Source organism: Zeugodacus cucurbitae, chromosome 4 (genome assembly GCF_028554725.1).
Source record: "Zeugodacus cucurbitae isolate PBARC_wt_2022May chromosome 4, idZeuCucr1.2, whole genome shotgun sequence".
NCBI classification, from domain to species: domain Eukaryota; kingdom Metazoa; phylum Arthropoda; class Insecta; order Diptera; family Tephritidae; genus Zeugodacus; species Zeugodacus cucurbitae.
In genome coordinates this window covers 70,347,346-70,368,594 of record NC_071669.1, presented here as the reverse complement: position 1 = coordinate 70,368,594, position 21,249 = coordinate 70,347,346, and the positions used below count along the sequence as shown (strand labels likewise).

Sequence of the window (21,249 nt, the reverse complement as noted above, 5' to 3'; positions counted from 1 at the left end):
TAAATCGGCATATTGCTCGAAATCTCTGTGCATTTTTATTTAGAATAAAAATCACATTTTGCGCATTTTTGTTGCTTAATTCTTATATAAATATTTTAAATTGATTTTTTTTTTAGTTTTTTTATTAATTTTTTATTTTTAGTTTTTTTTTATTTTTTTTATTAATTTTTTTTTTTTGGTTTTTTACTTGTTTATTATTTTTATTTTTTTTATTTATTTTTTATTTATTTAAATAATTTTTTTTTATTTTAATTTGCTGCTATAAACACACATATAGTACCTAATGGCTTCTCCGCACCTAGCAAATCATAAACGCTGTGCTACGATTGTAGTAAGCATATTTTAGCAAAATTATATTTATTACTAAAATTACTTTATTTGTTTTTTTTTTGTTTTGTTGTATTTTTTGCTATGTAAATTACATTTTTTTGAGTTTTTCAGTTTTATTTTACATTGAAACCACTACTAAATTTTCAGTTAAATATTTTGTTGTTATTTTGGGTTCTTAAAAATTAATGAAATTATATTTTTTTTTATTTATTTATGAAATTTTTTAAATATTTTTTATTTTTATATTTTAATATAATTTATATATATATTTAATTTATTTTTTCAGTTATTTGTTTCTTCACTCTAATCACCAGTTTCATTTTCGTTTCAAGAGAAAAGTTAAGATTCATTTAACTACAGTAGAGTAATTATGTATGTTTTCTCATTGTTTTTTTTTTTGTTAATTAAATTTTTAATTTTGTTATGATTTTTTTCATTTGAATGAATTCTCAAGAGTATCAACAAATATTATTTACATTCGCGCATTTAAAAGTAGAATTTTTTTTTTTAATGAAAAGGGATTTTTTTTACTGTCCGAACAAAAAACAAAATATAAAATTAACTAACTAATAACAAAATTTTTAAATTTTTTTTTACTAAATTCGGATTTTCATTCATCAAAATTTTTTTTATGTACCCAGTTTTAGTTGAAAAAAATAATAAAATATTTCTTTATTCTGATCATTTTTAAAAAAATTATTTTTAAATATTAAAATTTGATTTTTTCTTAAAATAAATAATAAAATTTTAATTTGTGAAAATGCCAGAATCTTTTAATTATTCTTGTCTGAAAAAAAAAAAAAATTATTGTTGTTGTTGTAAAACAAACTAGATAAATTTCAGAGTTTTGTTTAAAAACCTTACAACAACAACAACAACTTTGTTGCCTTTGGTGCTTTTGTTGCCATTTTACACGCATTTCTGTTGCAATCTAACAAAACAAAAACGAAATTCCGTTAAAATTAATGCAAAATTCCGAAATTATGCAACAAAGTGCGCAATTTCACGCCTAGCAAGTGTTCATGCACCGATTTGTTGGTTAAAACATAAGTGGGGGAAATGAAAAGAAAAATCACAATTTGTTGTTGTTTTTAATACTTTTTTATTTTTGTGTACTTTGTATCAATTTCAATTCACTTTTTTTGTTTTTGTTTTAAATATATTTATATATGCCATCATTTTTTCACGCAAAATCATTTATGTATTTCTATTTACAATAATAGTTATGTTCTCATCAAATACCTGTGTATGTATGTATGCATAGCTATACATATGTATACATAATATGTATTTAAATACTTTAAGCATATCATTTAAGTTTTATTACATAGTTTCACTTTGTCACTATAAGGTTAGGGTTAATTAATAATGTATATATGTATATTTATATAGTTTAATTACTGCTTATAATTTTTTTACACACACATACATACTTGCATAACTTATTAGTTAGTTTTTTTTTCTGCGCTGCTTAAATGCCTAACACAAATTAAATTCAATATTCTTTTGCATACTTTTTGTTGTTGTGGGGATTTTATGATTTTTAAAATTTTTTATTTTCTTTTATGATTTTTTTTCGTCGTTTGCTTAGAGTCTACATTTAACGCTGCTTGATTGTTAGGATTTGAAGTAGAACTAAAATACATATTTATATTTATTTATATGCATACTATTTTGTAATATTTATCAATAATGTATGTATGTATGTATATAAATATGCATTTTGCTGTTATTTTTGCGCATTTACATACATACAAACATTCTTATAAGTTCCTTATTTACCGCTATACATATAACTATTTACAAAAGTATGCATATTTTTTATTAATATTTTTTATAAGCTTGTATGTGTGTATATATAGATTACTTTTAATGCTACAATTAATTAAAAAAATGTTTATTAAAATTATGCAACAATTGAATTTTTAATTTTTTGTTTTTGTTTTTTTTTTTGTCACCTACACGCTAAACTCACACGCTCGTCACTGTTCACACGTACACACACCAACACATACAGCAAATTGTTAAATTTATAATGTTATTAAGCTTATTTAAATATATTATTTAAATAGTTAAATATGCTGCTTGTATAGTGTCTGCACACCTTTTTATTTTTTTTTTTTTTAGAATTAAATTAAATTTTATTTATAATATACATGTAAATTAATTAGTTTTTATTTTAATAGTTACTTTTTTCGTTTTTTCTTTAAATTTTATTTTAATACTTTGTACAATAGAAACATTGAAAAATGTTTACCCTAACACATGCTTACATGAAGCAACACTATTTAACGTAAGAATTAAAAAAAAAATTAAAAAAATTGCCAAATATACATTTTTGTGTATAAAATAATTTAAAAAGCGAAATTTTGTGCATAAAAAACTTGAATTTGTATATACTGTTCAACAATTACATTTGTGTGTATAAAAAAGAATTGAAAACTTAATGTTTGCATTAATAAAAAAATAAAAAATTATGCAACAGTTGTTGTTTTTGTGTAAAATAACATGAACCTATTTTTATGTCAGGCGCTGTTATTTTATTCTTTTTTTTGTGTAAATCCAACATTTTGTAAAGCATGAAACTTTGTACATTTAAATTTTATAACGAAAAAGTTATTTTGTGTGTTCTATTTACGGTTTAAAATCACATTTCATTGTTTTTGAATTATTTCAGTTTTCATTTATTCATTGTAGTATGAATTTCAATTAATTTTTTATACTTTTTTCACACACCAAAAGCATTTTTTTGTTTATTCAGGCAAAGTGTGCTTTGCGCTTTCTTGCGTCGAAAGCTTTCACTATTGGAGCTTTCATACGCCGAGAGCTTACACTTATTGGAGCTTTCATAATTTTACAAACTTCATGCAAACATTGTATTTATGGGTGATTTTGGCAAAATGGTGCAGTTACTATACAAGGTTCTCTACCAAAAAAAAGCGCGCTAAAGGGTTCAATAGACTTTATTTACTTTGCAATTGCTTTTCTGCTGCATTTAAGTGTGTTAAGACATTAATAATACTAAGTATGTACAGCTCGAAAAGTAGCTTTCATAGATATTTTTAATTTTTTGTATTTTATTTTTGCAATTTTCGTCTATATATTTGTTGTTTCTTGTTGTTGCAGTTGTTCTTTCATAAAACATTTACCACGCGTTCATTTCTACTTAATTTTGTTAAAGTTTGATTTTCGTCGAGAGTTTAAAAAAAACAAAAATTAATATGGCAATTTCATCAAATTTTTAAGCAAATTTCTTCACAAAATTTTTAAACTTTGAATTTGTTCATTTTATTTTCACTCTTTTTTCGAAGAAACATCAAATGTTGTTTTATGCAATTACGCTCTTACAATATTCATTATAACAGTATGCCGTGGCATGTTTTTCATTTCGACATTCTTCGAAAGTAGAAATGTTACGCACTGCCGCCCGGTTTATTGACTTGATCCGTTCTTTTGTTACCCTGTTGCATCTTATGTATTCATGTCTGTATGTACACGAGTCACAATGCTTGTTTTGTATTGCTCGAATTCTCACACCTCAACGCTTTTACCAGAGTGTTTGCTTTGTTGTAGTTAAGTTTTTTTGTTGTGGTTTGACATTTCATTTACAACAACTCCTTCAGTAGATTGTCTCAATCGAATAACGTCGAGAGTATGTCATCATTGTTGTTGTTATTGCTGGAACCGCTCGATGGTGGCGTATTCAGATCGGGTTGTGGATCCAAGTACGACAGTATCTCCATGGGATCAACATCGGGTAACAACTGAAATGATTTAAGAAAAAATACATTAAATTATTAGGTTTTTAAGGTTGGCTTATTGAATAAAAGAGTCTAAATATATATTTGGACTTGACTCTGATAGAGAAATCTCATTTTTCAAGCCTCTATTTCAAAGTTTCTACTGAAAAGATTTCTACAGATTTTCAAAATCTCCTTCGTTGATAAAAACAATATCCCCATATTTAATGACGTCATATTTGTCTATAATTTCTTTACAAAAATTTAAAATTTAATTCCATATCTACCCAATGCAATTTGAGAGTTCGTAGAGATCTCTTTCAATAGAACGTATCTCTCCTTAAAGTCCCCAAAATCAACACCCAACAACATGAAATCCTTCAGACTTTGGTGGACACAAAAACATATCATAAAATTTAGGAAGAAATCAAAACTGGGCTTCTAGTACCCCTGAGTGCCATATTCGTTCCTACACATTATCAACCACCTGATCTACATCTTAATCATAGCAAATCATAGAAAATAATTCCACTTACACTCAAGTCGCCAGCTCCATCATTGTTGTCCATATTCAATTCCGCATTCAAATCCGTTTCGTTGAGATTCGACAAGCCGTTCGGCTGTGAGTTGATTAGTGAATTGATTATTTGCTCTTGCTGCGACTGCTGGACTGACTGTTGTGAATGCTGCTGCTGTTGGTGTGATTCATTCGATGCGCGATTTGAACCAGGACCGCCGGGCTGGCCGGGTGTGCCAGGTGTTTGTGGTGAGGAATTTGAGATATTCGCATTGGGTGTCGATGGCTCGTTATGCGCCGAGCTGACACTTGGTGGACCGCCGGGTGTCATCGGATGCATTGGTGTGTGCGGCGTGTGAGGCATCTGTTGAAGAATAGTATGTGATTTATTATTCAAGTTACAAAGTGTTGTGCTGAGAGTTGTTGTATTCCATTGATAGTTATGAAATACTATACTCACCTGATCTGTTAAGCTTTTCTCCATGGCGTTCAGCTGGTCCAGAGAATTGGCTGTATCACCTGCATGCTGATCGGAGACGCCAACATCACCACCGCCATACATATCAAAAGGACTGCGTCTGTAAAAGAGGAAAATAGTTTTCAGTTAAAACCACTGTGCTACGCTCAGTCGTTCAATAAATATACTTACATTTGCCCAGCGCCGGGTACATTAGGCGTGCCCGCATTCATGTCGTGTTGCATGTAAGGACTCATCGCCTGCGAGTTGTCCCATGGTGACATAACTTTTGATTGATCGTCGAAGGTATTTTCCTGTTTGATGGTCGGCACATTGGGGCCGCTCAGTTGACCAGCCATCTGACCAACCATCTGAGTACCCATTTGTCCGGGCATTTGATTAGCCATTTGACCGCCCATTTGACCGGGCATTTGACCTCCCACCATCTGACCCATTTGTCCTGGCATTTGAGCGCCCATTTGACCGGGCATCTGAGCACCCATCTGACCTGGCATCTGTCCGCCCATCTGGTTGGGTGCCTGACCGCCCATTTGTCCTGGCATCTGTCCGCCGGGCACTTGGCCAACCATCTGTCCTGCCATTGGGCTGGGCATTTGTGCCGACATCGCAGTGAGTGGAGAACCTTGATGAATACCTTGCGCCGCGCGCCAATTACCACTCGAATCGATAATGACCTCGTCCACATCCGTGTTATTCAGTTTATCCAAAATGGCCCACACGTACTGATCGATCTCTAAACTCTCGGTTAGCGCAGGTTTACTGTAATGAAAGTGAAGTTTTAGTGATGAGTTTTCGAAAGACGTATAAAGATCGTGAATTTTTTAATGGATTTAGAAGATACTCACTTGCATTCTGGACACCGCCAGGCGCCTCGTTCGCAATTCATAAGCAGATATGCCTCCAGATCGAAACACTGGATATGCTTGCACTCGTGTCCTCGCGCAGGCATACGTATTCGAGACTTCATGATCGGACATTTCAATGAGATCTTGGTGCATTTGGTCGCTTCCATGTTGCCAGCGCCGGGTTCCAGTGGACCGTTAGTCGTTGAGCAGACCATGAAGTTGCGTTTGATTTTGGCCACACAATGATCTACGGGTAAGCAGTTGCGTTTGTGCAGACTCTGGAGTACATGCCGCACGGAGGGTCGATGGACTAGCTGCAGCACGAATAAGTGGGACTGCAAGGAAGTAGAATAAAGATTAGATACATGTACATGAACATAAGGAGAGGTACAATTTGTGTGCAAAACTTACACAACAGCAGGAACTAGCAGTTAATTGCAGAGTATTGCGTCCGGGTTGGCATACCGCCTTGAGATATAGCGGCCGCAATGCTTGACCCGTCTTCTCGGAGCGTTCAATGGTGAGGGGCGTAGCATTGGCAGATACTGTTACCGTATGCGGCCAATTTGTGTTCATCTGTCGGTCATCTTGGTGGAAGCATTTCAACTGCAGCTCGAGATCGGAGCTATAAACAAAGAAACGAGTGGCCGATTAAGCTCTGAAGATGATTTATGTGCTCAGGCGAGATTGACTTACCGACACATGAGCGTATTGTAGACATTTTGCTTCAAGTGGAATACGTGGTTGCTGACGGAGAGATTGTGCAACAAACGGAACGGTGGAAGTATGATGCCATCACGGACGGGGAATGTCAGTCGCATCTCTTCGCCTATAAATCCAATATTAATACAGATGGTTCGATGGTATCAATGAACGTGTGTGTGTGTGTACAGAGGGTATAAAAAATAAAGAGAAAAAGAAATGCGTTAGAAAATATTCTCAACGTGATTTGAGGACTTTTTGTCGACTTACAGTTGTCCATAATTGGTTTGATATCCGGATTCGGACTGATGTATGGAACGCTGCAGGCGGGTGTTAATGGCGGCGTCGGATTACCAGGAACTGGGCTGTGTTGGTAATTTTGCTGGAAACTACACAGGGAAATAAGAATTCAATAAATCTTTATAAACTTGAAAGCCTATGGCTGGATAGCGGGAGAATTGGTAGTTTGGCATATAAGTAAACGTTGGACTATGGATGGAATGGACGAAGGTTGTGGATCAGAGGATTGAGGGAAATAATAATAATGGCATTATATTGCAATTTGTACTCACCCTTGATTCTGGTACATGGAACCGGTATTCGTTAGGGCGCCCGGACCAGCCGGACCCATGCCAGCACCACCAGCACCATTTACACCTGGATAGTATTGATTCTGTTGATGCGCCATAGCAGCACTATAACCGCCGGGACCTTGTGGCATACCACGTTGCATTGCACTCACACCGCCAGGACCCATACCGCCGGGACCCATAACGCTTGGGCACATACCACCCGGACCCATGCCACCGGGTCCCATACCACCGGGACCCATGCCACCAGGACCCATACCGCCGGGGCCCATACCACCAGGACCCATGCCACCTGGGCCCATGCCACCAGGACCCATACCGACTGGACCCATTGCATTGGCTCTGCCATAGCCACCCATTGGACCGCCACGAGCATAGGCGCCCGCTTGCATAGGTACTGGCACGCCGCTACCCGCTTGCGGATGCATCTGTTGTCCATAGTGTTGCATGCCCATTTGCGGAGGAACATTCTGCATTGACGGATTACCCATGGAGGTGTAGCTGGCACGCTTCTGCGCCGCATGCATTTGTGCGCTGGGATATGGTGTGCTGCGTCGCGCATAGCCACCATTCGCCATGCCCTGCATCTTTGCCATGGGACCAAGACCGCTCATCGCCTGCTGCTGCTGTTGGGGCGTCATTTGTGGACCGCCACCCATAGTCATATTCTGCATCTGATTCATTGGGTTCATCTGCAAAGAAGAGTTGTGATTTTAATTTTTTTGGTCGTTCAAGTGAAAATCAGCGAAGACTTATTTATATAACTAAAGACAGTTAGCTAAGTTTCAAAGACGCCTACGAGGAAGCTATGTTCACTGTTTATTTTCTGGGCATCAGCCATGTATTGATTTTGTGGAATGTCAAGTTCGGAGGACCAGGGACGCATGTGACTACACTGCGTGCCATCACATTCCTCAGTAAAAGGAGGAGGTTCCGTTGTATTATGATCAGCAAGCACTGCATGTAACGAATCTGAAGCTTCCGGTGCGTTCATAGGCGCATCGGTTGGTGTATTTTCGGCCTCATTGGTGGCCATTGTAAAAGTTCACTCGAAAAGCGTTTTCGGGGTCCAAAATAGTTTAACACAAATATACACTTATGATTTTAAGGTTTTGGAAAATTTGGCACGTTCTAACCAATTTTGACTCAATAAAAATGACAATTTCAAATGGGATGTTACACTGGAAATATTTACGAGTGATTACATTCGAAAATTTTTGATTTCGAAATCGAAATTACTTATGTGGAATGTGAATTTATGCTGGAGCGGAGGGAGTTTTTTTGTAACTGATGTAACGATCTATTTTTAAAGCAAACGCTACCATTATGAGTTCGTAAACACTTTTGTGGGAATGTATACATGTAGATTGGCTCATAGATACGTATTTATGTACAGCAATTACAAGCCTTCAATATACAACTGACAGCTGCAGTGAGTGTCCACATAACCTTCACTGTCCGGCGCGTGTGTCACCGCAAATCACGCTGCTCATCAGTAGCGCTTCCAAGGCGCAGCAACTGCGCATGCGGACACGTTTTCAGTGATTTTCTCTTATTTTATTGTAACAAAAAGCATTTGCGATTTATTTTCCCTTTTATTAATTGTAAATATTTGTTACAAAGTTAGCTTGGCATTTTTTGTTGTAATTTATTTTTTTTTTATTTTTTTTGTGTCTGTTGCCTTTTTGCTTTCTCTAAGTGAACTTGTGAGCATACACAGACACACAAATGTGCACGAGTGTTACTAAGCTTGTAAGTAGTAGTTGTTGTTGTTGTTGTCGCAGCAATGAATTTAATGCTTTTTATTTAATTATTTTCGCTCCAGCGTGTGCGAGCGTCCAGCGCGCTTGCGTGTCACCGCATTCACCAGCCATAGTCCGTCGTTTGGCGTTTAAAACAATTAAATTTGTTATTGAAATTAAAGGCGAATAGAAAAAAAAAACAACAAAAACAAAAACAAATGAAAGCAGCAAAAATCGTCGAAACGCCAATAATATTTAGAGAGGACTGAAAAAAAAAAAACAAAAAATGTCCGAATCGGTTTGTATGAGAAAAGTTGCAACTGCACAGCAATTGCACTGACGACATGCGATTTGCCAGCAATCATTGCTTCAAATGCAATAAATACAACGCAGTTACAAGTAAAATAAAAATTATTCAAAAAAAGCAGCAACAACAAACAATTATTGTAGCAAAAAACGTCTATATGAGCAGTTGTCGTCAATATGCGCTTTTTGCTGCTCGGTACACACAAGTCATTTGCATATTTAGTATAAATGCATGTTTGTGTGTGTGTGTGTGTGTGGCGCAAGTTCAAATGCATGCAGGAATGTGCTTGTGCACAAAATCGATGCGACAGTTGAGGCGTCTGAAGTTCAACTTACGACAAATGCACTTCGCACTCATCGGACGTTTTTACAAACTGACAGTAGTAGACTATGTAAATGTTGGCATAGGAAGGTGAGAAGTGCAGATGTCCATACATATACATATGTATGTATACACGATCGTATATGTATATGTGTACAGCTATATTACAAGGTGCTGTGGCACAGTGGGCTTAAGAGGTAAAAATTTGATTGAAATATTTAAAGTTTGAAAAGAGAAAAGGAAGTGTTTATAGTAAAAGGCAAAGGAAAATTGAAAATTTTAAAATAAAAAAATCCATAAAATAAATAAATAATTTGCATGAAAATTAAAAAAAAAATAAATAAAATTTAAAAATTATATTAAAAATAATATTAAAAAAATAATTTCATAAAAAAAAATAAACTTAAAAATATCAAAAATATTATAATATAATAAATTATTATAATACAAAATGAAATTGAAATTAAAAAAAAAATTTAAAAATACTTTAAAACTAAATTCAATAATATGAAAATAAAAATAAAACAATAAAAATGAGTAATAAGATGTTAATGCAATTTTAAAAAATATTAAAAAATAAAAAAAAAATAAATAAATGATAAAATTTAATAAAATTAGAATTTTAGAATTTTATGAAATATGTAAAAAAATAATTTAAAAATATTACAAACAAATGTTTTAAGAAACTATCAATTTAAATTTAACAAATGCCACTCTAATCTCAATTACTTTAACTCACTACCCACTCGCTCACTGTGCACATTTCAGCGCTCTGCACTGTCTACAAATCCCTGCAAGCCTTCACTAATCTTTACACTCATTACCCAAGTCTCAAAATATTTACATATATTTTATGGCACACCAGCGCACATATAATGATTATATTTACTGCTATTATTGAAATTACTTTACTAGCATGATTTTTCAGCTTTTGCATTCACGTGTTATTAATGCGAAACAATTGAAAATCTGCCGCGTGTGCTTTGTTACTTGCACAAGTGAGCAATAATAATGACAATAAATATATTTGCACAATATTTTAAAAATAAAATATTTTAAATGCATACAATATCTAGTAAATGCACACACTCATAGACATGCAAATGCGGCTTATTCTGCGCCTCTGGCACTCGAAATGAGTGTCAACAATATCAATGTTAAATATAACAAATATAATGACAGCAATTATTCGACTAATTTCGCTACAAATTGTAGACGCAGCAAAGCTAGTGAAATCAAACACTTAAAACAACAACTCAAAAGCTCAGCCTGTGACGCCTTAAGCGTTGTTGTTGTGCACAGAATCGATTTGCATTGGAATGAAATTTGTGCTCAGCTAAAATGCATGCATTTACAAAACGAACAGACGCGCACAAGTGTTTCTTCGATTCGAAATCATAGTTATGTGTAGCTTATGTAAGACTTTTTAGCTACTAATGTGTGTCTGGCTGCCACAATCTATTATTGATAGTTAATGATTCGAGCAATTTGATTGCTATTACTATTTTATTCTTTTTGTTTTAAGCGAAATTGTTTTTGGATTATGACTGCATTGGCTGGCGATGCCTTTGGCGGCTTTGCGGTTTGATATTCGTGTTATTTGCATTAATTGTGTCATTGATCGTTTTAATTGTGAGTTGAGGTGTTGAAGTTTTCAATGATGAGTTAATGCGAACAGCAAATACATTTGCCATGATTAAATGCACAATTTTGTTGTTGTTTTTTTATTTGAGCAGAGACTTGATATTAATCAACATTTGCCATGATTAAGTGCACAATTTTGTTATTTTTTTTATTTGAGGAGCGACTTGACATTAATCTCAATAATACCTTTATTTCAATAATAATTGAGCTGTGTCGATCTGTTTCAGCTGTTTTATAAAATTTTTCTTCACACCATTTCTAAAGAATTGTTCCACTTTGTCTAATTTTGCTGAAATTCGCCGCATTTTAAAGCCAACTTTTAGGCGCTTTACAACGGCTGATTGATTCTGCAAGGACCACACACAAAAGTGACCTTAATATAATATTGTACCGCAGTGCTCATGCCTTGATGCGCATTCAAGGATAATAAAAATGAAGCACTTAAATTAAAATGTAGGCAACAACAACAAAAGCACATCCACTACAAGCCACATGCTGCGCTTGCTGCTTAGTTAGTTAGTTATGCTCATATCCGGCGCCTCTTTGCCTTCACTGTAGTGCTACAATACAACCTCACTCGTCCTTGTAACTCGAAAGGGTCAAAGAAACACTTTTTTGTTTTTTGTTTGTGCAAAAACTCTCAATACTTACTTGATGCCTAGATGGCGCTATATTGGGATTGCCATTGGGACCAACACCACCGCTGCCGCCGCCGCCGCCGCCATTGTATGCATTCATATGACCCATTTGCATGTTGGCGCCGCCATTCATGTTAACATTTGGATTACTGGCCACTTGAGAGGCACCAGCACCGCCGCCAATGCCGCCAGCGCTATTCATATTGGTCGCACTCGGACTGCCGCTGCCGGTAGCGCCGATGTTGCCATTCATGTAGAGATTTTGCACATTGCCACCATGCATTTGATTGGCACTCATCTGTAAATAAGGCGAGGAAAAGAGTTTAAAATTACAGTGAAGATATAAACTTAGCATTTCTGTGATTTTTCTCGAGTGAGAAATATTAAAAATCGTTTTGGAATTCGGAAAATATATATCTATGTAGGAACAGTGAGTGATATTACTTATGGAATTTTAAGTATTTCCGTTGACCAACCTCGTTAAATAATCACATTTATACTAGTATAACCTAAATATGCAAAGCCTCAACGCCTAAAAGCATGCATTCCATATTTGAATGTGTCCAAACAAAAACGTGACATACTTTTAGGCGCATATTTACATAGCCATTTTCCACGATATCCATTTGTACAAACAGAAATTCTCTACACAATAACAAATATAGCCGCTTTGAATTAGAAGACCTACTTTGTAACGTGCACGTGCGCCTAAAAGCACGCAACCATATTTTTTCCCCCCAAGTCAACTAATCTATCAGTATAGTTCGCTTGTATATTCTCATTCTACCTATTTTCCTCCGAACTCACCAATTTTCTTCAAACTATAACCGCCATGCTTACCTGCCCATATCCACCGGCCATGCCACTCATATTATCCATCTGTTGTTGCTGCTGCAGACCACCACCATTGGCCGTTACCATATTACTATAGTTGCCGTAGCCGCTTGTTGTAAATTCGGAATTCGGGCCAAATGTATTCTTCAGTGTGCGCAATGTATCGGGCTCACCCATGGAATATTGACCGATTGGTGGTGTGATGCCATTCTGTGCGCCCGGTGAGTTATAGATGGGTGGATAGTTGCCGTATGTATTGTTATTTTGTTGTTGCTGTTGTTGTTGATGTTGTAACTGTTGTTGTTGCGCTTGCTGTTGTTGTTGTTGTTGCTGCTGCTGCTGCTGCGTTTGTACGTCGGGTAGTTGTGGTGATATTTGGCTCCCGGAGGCTGGCGCCCTCGAGGAGCCGTTGCCGGCGTTCATTTCATCATTTTTTCTGCAAAGAAGAAGAAGAAGAGAGGACGTTAGAAATTTGCGATATATGAAAGTGTTAAATAAAGGTGAAATATTATAAAAAATAATTGTTCAGTCTCCTTGCTTAGGTTGATGTCAAAACTTCTCGTGCTCTGCACTTCTAAGCCTTCGCATTTCCGCTGTGCCACATAAAGAAAATAAAAAAATTTCATTCTTCACGTTCTATTTTCAGCTTATGCAAATTGGGTAAAGGCGCAAAATATCATTGACGACATTGACAGGAAGCGAGTATTTGAGATGCTAAATAGCTGTCAAATTGTATGAACCCATTAGGAAATCGGTTGATTATGAATTGTTTATTTTTTTAAAGCGCATTGAAATTTTACGAAAATAGGCGAATTTTAGTTAAAGAAAAATCAGTTTTTTGTGTAGTGTATTTTACTTTCTGAGATGAACACTTTCCTACAGGGTACTTTCAAGTAGGCTGAGAACACCAATTTTGAATAAATACATATTGAAATAAATTTATTTTTTTTTATTTTTGAGTATATTATGTACCTATAGAAAGGTGTAATTGCCCAAAAAAGCAACAAAAGACACACACGTATGTACACTCAGACCGTTCTACAGCACCTGTCCTTCGCTGTGTTTCCTGTATGTTAGCTACATAGTTACTTACTTATATGCGTATATTAAGCATGCAGATGCCTAAAAATGTAGTGCCGTTATATATTATATAGATACATATGTATATAAACACTTGTATATAGACACATATGTATATTTGTGAAAAATTCGTTAGCAACACATATACATATAATTTTACGCCGCATTGTTGTTGTTTTTGTTTCGCTACAAAATATTTTGTTGTCGCCTTTCTGTTAGCCTGTATTTAGTATTTATCTCAAGGATGAGTTATCGCATGAAATTGTTGAAGCAAGCAAGCGGCAGACAAGGTGGATGAGCGCAAAGAAGCCAGCAAAAAGACAGCCGAAAATAGGTGCAGGTATTCAAAACACAAAAACAAAGCGCAGAAAAATATGAAGCAAATAAAACAAAGAGACGAGTGTAAGCTGTACTTGTAAATATCTGTAGCTACAAAGTTGGACTTGTTCGCATGTAGGCACTTGCACACAGCTACATAAATGGCGCGTGTGCCTGTTGACAATGCAAACACAGTGAAGAAGCGGCAGTGAAGGAGACTACAACGACTAACATACACACGCTTTAGTGCATGCACTTACGACACATATGTATTGCAATAAATTCGGTCTATATGGTTGCCTGTGCATCTGCTAAGCGAAATTTTGTTTTTTTTTTTTTTTTGCATTCTCGTCGCTGTATATTTATTTATTTATGACAAATATATACTCGTATGTACGTAAATATTTAAGCATACAAGTGACTGCGCAAAGGTGCACACACAGGAAGTTCATGCTCCTTTTATGGCTTAAGCATTCAAACATGTGGATCAGCGCCAACAAAGCAGTTGCTAGCAATGCAAGTGAAAAAATGGCAGCTGCAGAGATGTGTCGGGTTTACAGGAAAAGGTTTTTTTTTCTTAAAAATTCAAAATTTTTGCTTAAACCTACAATTAAGCGTATGTAATGCTTGTGTTGAGAAATATACATATTTTTGAATTATTATATATAATGGCGAGACTATTATTTTTGGTTTATACTTCTTATAAAATTACTTTAATTTCAAATATTTCAATTGTTGCAATAATCTAAGTTGAAATGCTAAAATTGTTACTAGTTACAAACTAGTGAAAAACGAACTAGTTAAAATTTTATGAAAGCGACGAGTTTGAGTACTTAATTTGTTAATTTAAATAAAAAATAAAATAAAATTGCAACTAGTTACAAACTAGTTCATAATGGACCAGTTGTTCTTATAAGTGTATGTAATACCATAATAGTTATTTTTTTCGAAAATTATTTAAAACGTGATTATATGAGTTTAAAACCGACATTATCCAACTTTATTAACTAGAAACACCGCTCAGTTAGCCACCTTTAGTATATCTGGTATACATTTTTCCATGAACACACACTTGTTTGTGCTTTACATTCCAACAAACCCACGCGTGCAACACATTTAAAGAGTCCTTTTTGCGCCACAAGCATAGCACTTTAATAATTATTATTTTTATTTTTTTGCTTTTGCTTTTTAGCCACCCACAAGCATTTCGCTCGTCGCTCTTTAAACAAGCTTCATGGCTGTCAATTGAGTTGCTACAATAAATGCCAAATACATAAACATATACAAGCATCAGCAAACATACACACACATAGTTTGTATGTGTTGGTGAGAAGGTCAACAGCGGCGCGGCTATTTGAGGCGGTGGGCGTTTGTTAGCAGAAAGCTCCTTGCGCTATGGACTTTGAATTCCGTTTTTATTTAATTTTACTTGTAGCGCGCAACAAGGCAGGCAGGCAGTCAAGGCGCCAATGCGCACTTTACGTGAACCGTTAAATAGTCAGTTAGTTGGGTGAGAGCGTCCATTAACTGGCTGGCGAAGGAGACAGTTAGTCGGTGGCGAAGTTTGCTGGTGCGGGACCACCTTGACATAATTTGTGTCTTTTGTGTAAACTGTATACTCTTACATACATACATACGTGTGTATGAGTGTGGCAGCGGGAAGAGATGGCAAGTGGCGTTAAAAATGGCTCAGTGCCACATTGAAGTGTGGCAGCAGCAACAACAACACATATTACAATGCTTTGCATATGGCTGTGTGTTTGTATGTGTATTTATGTATGCTATATTAGGGACGCTTGTGTTGTATGCTCTCGTTTGTGTCGTAAAGGTCATAAGGACACCGACTGCTTGCTATTGCTGACATTGCTGTTGTCATTGTTGCTGTGTTTTATTGATTACAGTTGTATACAGTCAGTTAACCGTCTTTAGGTATGCCAATAGCTAACATGCAGTTACATAATGACAAAGCTTTGCTTTTGTATGTGTGTGAGTGTGGTTTAAAAGAAAATTAATCAATTAAACCCATAGTAGACCAATACAGACGTAAATCAGTAATTAATGGCATTCATTGCTTAGTCTGATCAACTGGTATTAAACCCATTACTAGACATATTTTCATACATTGCTGAACACTTCAATACATATAAGCATACATACGAGTACATATGTATGTTTAGTAAGCCAGCCAAGTCACCGCACCGCAACTGATAACTATATTATGTCTGCCAGAAGTGAGTGCACAGTGGGCGCCGCCGCAGAGTGGGTGGCAATATGGATGGATGACTACGAGTTGACGCAACAACAACAACCATATAAATATGCAAAAATTCAGCACGTATGTTTATTGAATACATATACATATATCAATATGTATGCAGCAAAGCTTTTGTTTAACAGCATTCTGTGCTGCTGCTGTTGTTGTGTGTGTGGTTAGACAGTGGTTGACATCAGTATTTATGCGAAGCTTTGTTTAAAATAACTGTGTTTACTTAGGAACCACTTTGCTTTTGCGTCAAGCGTGAAATTTGCACATCAACATACATGAATACATACATATGTACATATGTTTATATGCAACTCTAATTGCGGAAATTTGCTATAAATTTGTACTATTAACTGGAATAATCCGGTAAAGAAGGTTTTTCATAGAACAGTCATTGAAAAGTGTTGCGAAATGAGTCAAGTTGGAAATGGTGCAAATTTTTTATATTATAAATTATATGATTTTGTAATATAAATAATACACAAACTATTAGACCAAAAATATTAAAAAAAAAAATTAAAAGGAATTAAAATAATAGTAATAAAAAATATAAAAAAAGAAAAAAAATTTAAAAATTGTAATAAAAAATAAAAAACAAAAATGAAAAAATATTTTTAATTTTCAAATTTTTTTAATTATTGTATGTAATTTTATTTTATACAAATTATTAAATTTTTTTATTTAAATATTTTTTTTGTTTTAATTTTAGCGATATTTTTGGATGTATTTTATCTAAATTTTTAGTTATTATTGTAAATTATTATATTAAGTGTATTCATACAACAAAATTTCTATTTTATAAAAATAATTAAAATAATAGTAATAAAAAATATATAAAAAAAATATAAAAAAAAACATAAAAAAAAATTTGAAAAATTTTAATAAAAAATAAAAAAATATTCAAAAAAAAAAAAATAAAAAAATATTTTTAAATTTCAAATTTTTTTAATTATTGTATGTAATTTTATTTTATAAAAATTATTAAATTTTTTTATTTAAATAATTTTTTTTTAATATTAGCGATATTTTTGGATGTATTTCATCCAAATTTTTAATTATTATTGTAAATTATTATATTTAGTTTATTCATACAACAAAATTTCTATTTTATAATAAATACTAATTAACACAAATATTTTTAAATGTTTTATGTATGAAAGAAAATCTCATACCAATTGAACGGTCCCCTATTATATTTTCGAAAAAGCATTTAAGCCAAATTAATACACAATAAATTGCTTTAGCCAGCTCTCAAGTTAATCCACTATTCAAAATTTAACGCAAACAAATCTGCAAACAAATGTAAATGTGCGCAGCATTAAAGATTTACGATTGTATCCAAAGACTTATTTCATTTCATAAAAATGTCTACGAAAAGTCTTAATGTCGCATGCTAACAACAAAAGCAATACAAAAACAATAGCAAATATGCGAAAAATTAAACGCGCGTCACATACGATAAAATAAAATATATATTAGCACACGGCTCACCTCAACAAAGGCAACAACGATAACGAGGCGAAACAAATCACAGAACACCGAAGAAATATTCTTGCAAGCAAGTACTTTGCGGGCATAAATTCGCAAATACATTCGAGTATATATGTACATATATATAAATGGTTGGCGAATTAATTTGACGTATAACGAGTCAACGTAAACGTATACAAAAATGTATATAAATAAAAGCGACAACAATAAAAACAAAGCAAGTGTGTGTGTGTGTTAAATGAGAGCAATGGGGTTGTGTTGTGGTTTGGTGAGCCGATAAACGATCGCAAACGGACAAGTAAATTCAAGCGTTGATTTCGCCATATCATATGCAAATACAGACATATACATATAGACATACAAATATATATCTATGTATACAGATGTGATTGCGTATGTATGTTTGTGCTGTTGGTTGTTGTTGTGAAGTAAAGGTAGAAATAATTAAGCATAACAAAAGCAATGAGACTGACGAGTGAATATATGTATGTATGTAAAAAAAATAAATAAAATGAAAATATGTAGCAGCATAAAGCAAAAAATTAAGAAAAATAAAATTTGTATAAAAAAAATAAAATTTTTTTTAAGTAAAAAGCAATATAGACGCTGTGCAATAAGCGCAAAATGGGCACATGACATATGAACATAGATATTAGCATACTTTTTCATATATTTTTGTATGTTTGTATGTCTAAAAAGTATGATGAAAAGAACGTTGTGTGAGTGTGCAGAAAAAAGGCAGCGACTCAAATGAGAGCAACGGCACTGCGCGTATAAGCATAAGCAGCAAATAATAATAATAATAACAACAACCACAAGCTAAGCGACTACTAAAATGGTGACGAAAAATAATAATAAAACTGCCAATTGTTTCGAGTCGGCATTAAAACAATGAAAGCAATGGCGGTATACTTACAGATGGACACACACACACATACACTTATACATATGTATGTATATATATGTAAGTATGGCAAAAATAAATAGCTGAAGAAATATATGAATAAATAAGGCCGGAAAGCGTGTGGAATGACGGCACAAAAGCAATGCGTACAAGCGACTACAGCAAAAGCAAAAACAACTACAGTGGAAACACAGTAAGTTATTGAAAAAAAGTAGTAGAAACGAAAAACAAGAAAAAGAAGAAGCAGAAGAAGTGGAGGAGAATGAAGCGTAAAGAGTGTTGCGAAAACAGACTTCAGCAAACTAACTGTAAGTCGCATGCAAATATAAGTATATTAAACGTTAAATATGTAAAAACAACAACAACAACCACTGTAAACAGTTAACCATATTTGTGTTGTTGTAAGGGCATAACAGTACAGCCACAAGCGCAATGAGCGCATAAATAAGTCAGCGGTAAGCACAAGAAAAAGAAGAAATAACGGCAACAACACTAAAAAACACGCAACAACAGCAATAGTTATGAGCACACACACACACACACACGCAGAGGCATTCATAGAGCGCTTTTAGCCGCAGTCAACCGCAAATAGAGCAGCTGTGCGCTCCAAAAAGTTGAAAATGGAGCATTTAACAGTGTAATTACAATATGCGAATACAAATACAACAAAAACACACACACGCGCAAGCAGCCAGCAGATGAAACGACTTGTATGCAAAAATCAGTAAGCAATAGCAACAAATAAGGGCAACGCGAAGCAAGTTGCAGCTTTGTAATGCCAACTACAATAACAATAACAATAATAACAACAACAACTGTGTGACGACCATTGACCAGCCGCCGCTTAAGGCATTATGTTGGGTCCATGCCCGCACTTTAGCACCGATAATGCTCAATATGCGTGTGCTTTACGCGCGTGGATGTGTGTGTGTGTGTGCATATTTCGCTTGAAAGCGAAGTGATTGGCCGTTTGGAGACGGCGAAAAATTCATTTGCCCCATAATATGTACACTGCTGTGAACTGCATTGAACTGAATTATGGCGTATAAGTGAAATATTTATAAGCAAAATACAGATGCATGGTTGTGTGTCTGTACGTATGTATTTGCAACTGTGCGTTGAACAAGCAGTGATATGCTTTAAACGCTCGAAATAGCAAAGAACTCGCGTTTCGCGGCGTATGAGTAATCAGCGACAGACTGTGTGTAAACACAAGAATGCGCAAAATAACTTCATAAATTATTAAGGAAATAAAATAAAAAAATTAAAAAAAGAAAAATTTAATAAAAAAAAAATTATATAAAAAAATAATAAAAAAAAATTTAATTAAACAAAAAAATAAAAATAAAAATAAAAATGAAAATAAAACTATACAAGTTCAGATTTTATATATATTTTTTGTTGTATATTGAAAAATCCGAGCAACCTTAGTATGTGATATCGCTTAATATTTCTTTGTAGTCTACCAGCTATTCGCGAAAATAAAAAATACGGCTGAAGGCCTAGTAGCCAGTGCTGCGATTTCATGTATTTATATAATAAATACTTTATTGTATAAATGATTATAAAAAAAAAGACATGGAAATTAATGAAATAAATATCCAATTTATCCACAATTATGGTACGCAAAAGCTCTTCGTACTGATTTGTTTATTTGTACTTATCTATTATGTACTTATGTATGTAGGTTTGTATACAGCATAAGGTAAATTATCGACTAACTGCGCGATTTGAGAGTGTGCGTGTGTGTATATTAACGCAAATATATGGTTTAATAAGCTATGACGCTGTGATTGTTTGTATGTATGTATAGAAAAAAAGTAAATATATTAGCATTTATCTACAAATACCTGCAGATATGAAAAAAATTGTTTTAAATCAGATAAATTTTCGTAAAAATATTTGCTGATAAATATACGAACACCATTTTTTTATATGTAAATATGTGAGTTTGTACATATTTTTCAGAGATAATGCGTTTCTAGCTGTGATTGAATCGAAAAACATTAATATTTGCCATCAAGGAATTTATTTCATTTACAATATTTAATTATTTTTAATATTTAATTTTTTTTTTTTAATTAAAATTTAAAAAAAAAAATATTATTTTTTTTAATTTTTTCTTTAAATTTTAATATTTTTTCGTAAATTAAATTTCACTAGCAAATATAATTTTTCCAAAGATTAAATTTTTTCTTACACTTTTTTAGCTACTTATTTACATATTTCGTTAAGCGTTTAATGTGCTGTGACTTAGCACTTTCAGCGGCTACACATGTGCGTATGAGTGTGTGTGTGTTCAAAACGCTATTTATTTATATATGGGCACTTGCGTACGTCTGACCATTTTGGTGATCGATTTGATTTTCTCAAAACGCTTTTTTTTTTGCAATTCATTACCATATAATATTATTTTGCTGTCGACAAGTCAACACGTACAAAATGCGCTGTGACAAAGTCACATACATACGTACAAACGTACAAACGTAAGTACGTAAGCACACA

General features: G+C 33.9%; 1 protein-coding gene and 1 long non-coding RNA gene across 5 annotated transcripts in view; one reads left to right on the top strand and one right to left on the bottom strand.

Moving 5' to 3' along the window:
• Positions 1–2,889: 2,889 nt before the first annotated feature.
• The window catches only part of LOC105213128 (zinc finger MIZ domain-containing protein 1), a 58,539-nt gene continuing 40,179 nt past the window's right edge, over positions 2,890–21,249 (bottom strand). For 3 of the 4 annotated variants that reach the window (XM_011185717.3, XM_054230038.1, XM_011185700.3), the window contains exons 2-12: positions 12,695–13,124; positions 11,868–12,152; positions 7,185–7,894; positions 6,883–7,001; positions 6,607–6,739; positions 6,322–6,535; positions 5,911–6,245; positions 5,237–5,824; positions 5,048–5,165; positions 4,607–4,951; positions 2,890–4,094 (exon numbers count right to left, since the gene is read on the bottom strand). In XM_011185717.3, coding sequence (XP_011184019.2) covers positions 3,963–4,094; positions 4,607–4,951; positions 5,048–5,165; positions 5,237–5,824; positions 5,911–6,245; positions 6,322–6,535; positions 6,607–6,739; positions 6,883–7,001; positions 7,185–7,894; positions 11,868–12,152; positions 12,695–13,124 — 3,409 coding nt within the window. In that variant the 3' untranslated portion in view covers positions 2,890–3,962. Of the gene's footprint in view, positions 4,095–4,606; positions 4,952–5,047; positions 5,166–5,236; positions 5,825–5,910; positions 6,246–6,321; positions 6,536–6,606; positions 6,740–6,882; positions 7,002–7,184; positions 7,895–8,001; positions 8,383–11,867; positions 12,153–12,694; positions 13,125–21,249 lie in introns of those variants that run through there. The other variant, XM_011185737.3, reaches the window with a different exon arrangement.
• Positions 8,854–9,144, top strand: LOC114804246 (uncharacterized). The gene is made up of 2 exons (XR_003752483.2): positions 8,854–8,954; positions 9,028–9,144. It is a non-coding gene; the product is annotated as an uncharacterized LOC114804246 (long non-coding RNA).